The sequence below is a fragment of the Octopus sinensis genome, linkage group LG2 (genome assembly GCF_006345805.1).
Source record: "Octopus sinensis linkage group LG2, ASM634580v1, whole genome shotgun sequence".
NCBI classification, from domain to species: domain Eukaryota; kingdom Metazoa; phylum Mollusca; class Cephalopoda; order Octopoda; family Octopodidae; genus Octopus; species Octopus sinensis.
Genome location: NC_042998.1, coordinates 98464614 through 98470285, shown reverse-complemented (window position 1 = coordinate 98470285; position 5672 = coordinate 98464614). Strand labels below are relative to the sequence as shown.

Genomic DNA, 5672 nt, shown 5'->3' with positions numbered 1-5672 from the left:
CAGTTGATTATATTAAGTGACTATAAGTGGCTGCTACTGTATGTATATCTGTTGTCCCTTTTACTTTTATTCTCTTCCTCTCATTTCATTGTCTGTCATTTGAGTATATATACTTTCTGCTTGTATGGTTTTGCTGAGTAACACTGTATACAAGTTCTCTCCTTCCCTTTCTATATATACGTTCTCTTTCTCTCTTACTTTCACCCTATTCCCCCTCTATATATACCTTCCCACTTCTCCCTCCCTCTCTCTCTCTTTTTATAATACAGGTGCACTCGACAGAACCCCTCCTCTACACACACTCGTAACAGTTTCAACGCAAAGAATTGTGGGTAAAATTACCTGGAAGGAAATTTGAATTGCGTTCATGTGAAATGCAGCAGCAGCCGATTTATCCGAAATTAACTCGTTTCGAGCGTGGACTTCCCCTCAGAGAGTCCAGAACATATGGTAAGTGTACAAGAAGATAGAATATATCATTTCTGAAGCGATGTTTAATTTAATTATTTCAGTTTCCAGTTAGAAACAACACTACGAGTGACGGTGTTTATGTTTACCAGAAACTTTTGTCGACTGAATTTCAGGTTTATTTTACTAAAGGCAATTATCCCGAATTCTTCTAGTCACCGAATTGTTTTATTACCTTCCAAAATATTAGGTGCGTGCGGTATAATTCGATAATAAGATAATTCGATGTTTAGTATATGAGGGTGTTATAGATTTCCTCAAATGGTTTATGCCAACCTTCAAGTTAATTAATTCCGGTAGACTTGTTGAACACGTTTAATTCACATACGAATCATTTATAAAGGTGTGTGTGTGCGTGCGTGCATTTATATATATATATATATATATATATATATATATATATATATGCGTGTATATGCATACAGGGAAATAAAAGAATATCCAAATTTACCTGAGGTGTTGTTAAGGAGTGCTTCATGCGTTATTATGCGAGCACTTCTCTTAATTGTCACCTTACAAATATACCGTATAACTTTATACAAGCTACATCTTTACAACAGAGAAACCATTATCTCCCTCCCTATATATATATATATATAGAGAGAGAGAGAGAGAGTATCGATACACTCATACACAGAATTTTATATATATGTATAACACGAAGAACACGTTTTTCATTTATTTTTTCTACTCACCTCTTAATTACAACAATATATTGTCATTTGCGTTCCTTTTCGACAAATAAAATTGCAGTATTTTCTCTTATAAATGTATATGAAACCTTAGGTATTTAAGAGCGGAGAAATGCAAAACTGTGGCATTCAGCTTATTCTATATAGGCAGTAGCTTATACAATTATTATTCTAAAAGTATTGCCGGAAAAGACAGCCAGTACGAAGTGTGCCCAGTTATATATATATATATATATATATACAGGCACACACACACGCAAACAAACAATTATAGTAAGGTTATTTGTAATCTTTTTATAAAATAAAACTGGCGACTCATGTTAGTTTCATTATTTGACTCGCGTCTAATTTAATTAACGTCCGAGAATGTTAATCTTTGAAAATTCCATTTGGTCAAATTATCAGATATTGAATTCTTCCCCACCCACCCTTCGTCACAATCACGTGCTCTCTGTGACGATTACCCCACCATTGCAAGTTGTCTGATGGGTGGGGAACATGAGACTGGAAGGAGTGAGGGCAGACAAAGCTTCTATTCTATTTATTTTCTTCTTCGATGACACCTCCAAGTTCTTTCAATATCAAGTGGAATGGAAAGTTGGATAGATTAAAGTTATATGCACCAATAAAGGACCACTAATTGCGGATATAGAGGAGGAACTGTTTTATACCTGAAGCGAAAGGTGGTCGGATTTCATTTTTATTGTGTATGTATGTGTGCATGCATCTATCCATCCATAGATATATATATATATGGATGGATGGATGCACACACACACCACATATATATATGTGTGTGTGGATGGATGGATGCACACACACACACATATATATATGTGTGTGTGTGTGTGGATGGATGTGTGCATGCATACATATATATATAGAGAGAGAGGGGGTGAAGTAAGAAGAAAAATAAGCGAAAATGCGCATTGGAAATCAAAGAAAGTAAAGACTTTTTATGAAAAGTAACGATATATATATATAATTAGATGAACTGAGGTAGGAATATATATATACATACACGAAGACGTTTGTTTCGCTTATTTCTATATATGGGAGAACAAATATACGTTTGTTTTTATCGAGTTATAATAACAAGTAAACATTCAACTGAAGAATTAGTCAATACTTTTTGTAGAGTACATATTTAATGTTTTTACAACAAAGGGGTGATTGTGACTTCGAAGTTTTGTGTTTGTGTGTATATATACACGCACACATTCACACGACAGCATTTTTATATATGAGAACAAATATATATATACACACACACACGTGTGTGTTCAGTGCTTCCTTGTTCGTGTGTATGTTCATTGTAACATTTTGTTGCCCTTGTGGCAAAAATAATTTTATAGGTATCTTTCAGAACCCTTCACCCCTCCCCTGCTTTGTTATCGTTCTTAATCACCTATTGCGCAGAGTCCCCCTCCTATAGGGATCAACAGGTACGTTAACGTAAGTCGCTCCTTTGTTGTTCCCGTAAAAAAAAGCATCAATTGCAATGATCCCAATCCTATGGATACAGTCTTTTGTGTAACTTTTAAAAATATCTAAATACAATAGGCAACATCGTCAAATAATTTTTATTGATATTTGCTTTTCCATTTAAAGCGTTTGAAAAGTAGGTTGAAATATTCAAAAGAATTTTCCTTCTGATGTAACGTAGAATGTAAAATAAAGAAGTTTTTTATTTTGTTTACTTTTTTAAAACAATTAAAACACGTGGAAATAATTACTACTGCTCTTTAACGTATGTGTCAGTATATATATGTGTGTGTGTGTATATATATGTTTGTATGTGTGTGTGTGTATATATATGTTTGTATGTGTGTGTGTGTATATATATGTTTGTATGTGTGTGTGTGTATATGTATGTGTGTGTGTGTGTGTATATATATGTTTGTATGTGTGTGTGTGTATATGTATGTGTGTGTGTGTATATGTATGTGTGTGTGTGTATATATATGTTTGTATGTGTGTGTGTATATGTTTGTATGTGTTTGTATGTATGTGTGTATATATCTATATATATATATGTTTGTATGTGTGTGTATATAAATATTTTGTATGTGTGTGTGTATATATATATATATGTGTGTATATATGTATGTGTGTGTGTATATATATATATATGTGTGTATATATTTATGTGTGTGTATATATATATATGTGTGTATATATTTATGTTTGTGTGCGTGTGTATATATATATATATGCTTGTATGTATGTCTGTGTATATATGTGTTTGTATATGTCTGTTTGTATGTGTGTGTATATATATATGTCTGTGTGTGTATATAAATCTATATATGCCTGTGTGTAGGTATATATATATATATGTGTGTATACACGTGTATATGTGTGCATATATATGTATGTGTGTGTGTGTATGTATATATATGTGTGTGTGTGTATGTATATATATATGTGTGTGTATATATGTATGTGTGTATACATGTATGCGTGTGTATGTATGTGTGTATATATATATATATATATAAATATATATATATAGTGAGAATTTACAAAAAAAAACAAAAGATGAAGATGGGTGTGTAAAGAACAAACAGGTGTATTAGTTTAAAGCTTGGGAAGTGAGAAAGTCTTTTATGTTTCGAGCTTATGCTCTTCAACAGATAGGAATAGAAATAAACAGAGAAAATAATGGTTTATTGGCTAGTAATCTATATGTGTGTGTTTGTATGAGTATATGTGTATATATGTATATATGTCTCTGTGTGTATGTGCATATATATATATATATATGTCTGTGTGTGTATATATATATATATAGAGAGAGAGAGAGGTATCAAGTTGTTAGATCAGGTAATGAAGGTCACAGAGAGGGTCAGTTTAGATGAGATGCAGTTTGGGTTCGTGCCAGGGAAAAGCACCACTGATGCTATATTTCTGGTAACACAGCTGCAGGAGAAATATCTGGCCAAAGATAAACCTCTGTACCTGGCTTTTGTTGACATGGAGAAAGCCTTTGACAGGGTCCCCCGATCCCTTATCTGGTGGTCAATGAGGAAACTAGGGATAGATGAATGGTTAGTGAGAGCTGTGCAAGCCATGTACAGGGATGCTGTCAGTAAGGTGAGGGTTAGCAATGAGTACACTGAAGAATTCTGGGTGGAGGTAGAGGTCCACCAAGGGTCAGCCCTTAGCCCCCTCCTATTTATCATAGTCCTCCAGGCAATAACAGAGGAATTCAAGACAGGATGCCCTTGGGAGCTCCTCTATGCTGACGATCTTGCTCTAATTGCTGAGTCACTATCAGAACTCGAGAAGTTTCAGGTGTGGAAACAAGGATTAGAATCAAAGGGCCTTAGAGTCAACCTAGCTAAAACCAAAGTCCTAATAAGTAGGAAGGCAGGCAAATCCCTTCAGGTAGATGGCCCTGCTCGATCTGTAGTAGAGGCATAGGTAGAAACTCTATGAGATGTACCCAGTGTAAGCTATGGACACATAAGAGGTGCAGCAATATCAAAGGAAGGCTAACTGGGAAGATAGTTTTTGTAAGTGGCAGATGCTCAGGAGCAATAAATACTGAAAATGTGCAGAGAGTGTAAGTACCTTGAGAGAAAAGTTGGACCTAAGAAGCATCAGATGTAGTGTGCAAGAGAGACAACTGTGCTGTTATGGTCATGTGGATAGCTGTGTGAAAAAGTGCCACACCCTAGCGGTTGAGGGAACCTGTGGAAGAGGTAGACCCAGGAAGATCTGGGATGAGGTGGTGAAGCACGACCTTCGAACATTAGGCCTCACCAAGGCAATGACTAGTGACCGAGACTTTTGGAAATATGCTGTGCTTGAGAAGACTTGGCAAGTCAAATGAGACCATAACCTCGTGGCCTATGCCAGGACCATAACCAGCCCAATTATGCGTACCTTTCCTTCTTTGGACACTAAACTCTGCTTGCGAAGACCTGTTGAGGCAAGTGAAATCGAAATCAAATTCAATGACTGGCACCCGTGCTAGTGGGGCACTAAGAGTTCCATCCGAGCACGATCATTGACAGAGCGGCCAACTGGCTTCCATGCCAATGGCACATAAAAGGCACCATTCGAGCGTGATCGTTACCAGTGTCACCTCACTGGCACTTGTACCGGTAGCACGTGAAAAAACATTCGAGTGAGGTTGTTGCCTGTACTGCCTGACTGGCCCCCATGTCAGTGGCATGTAAAAGCACCCACTACACTCTCAGAGTAGTTGGCATTAGGAAGGGCATCCAGCTGTAGAAACTCTGCCAGATCAAGATTGGAGCCTGGTGCAGCCTTCTGATTCACCAGTCCTCAGTTAGATCATCCAACCCATGCTGATGTATTTACAAAAAATTGTTTTTTTAGAAAAACAAATTTGGAGAAGCACATTCTAAGAAGTAGAGCAGTCTGGTGAGGGCTGGTTTATAGGGTTCCCCAAGTTTCTCGCCATAGAGGATACCTCTTTGACATATCAGATCCTAAGACCTGGTAGCCTATAACCTTTTCATAGGCCAACAAGTCTTAGGG

The 5672-nt window shown here is 36.5% G+C and overlaps 1 protein-coding gene across 1 annotated transcript in view; it reads left to right on the top strand.

The window, feature by feature from the left end:
- The first annotated feature begins 202 nt into the window (after positions 1 to 202).
- LOC115231190 (DEP domain-containing protein 7) overlaps positions 203 to 5672 on the top strand; it is a 37774-nt gene continuing 32304 nt past the window's right edge. The window contains exon 1 of the mRNA XM_029801266.2: positions 203 to 450. Coding sequence (XP_029657126.1) covers positions 375 to 450 — 76 coding nt within the window. The 5' untranslated portion in view covers positions 203 to 374. The remainder of the gene's footprint in view (positions 451 to 5672) is intronic.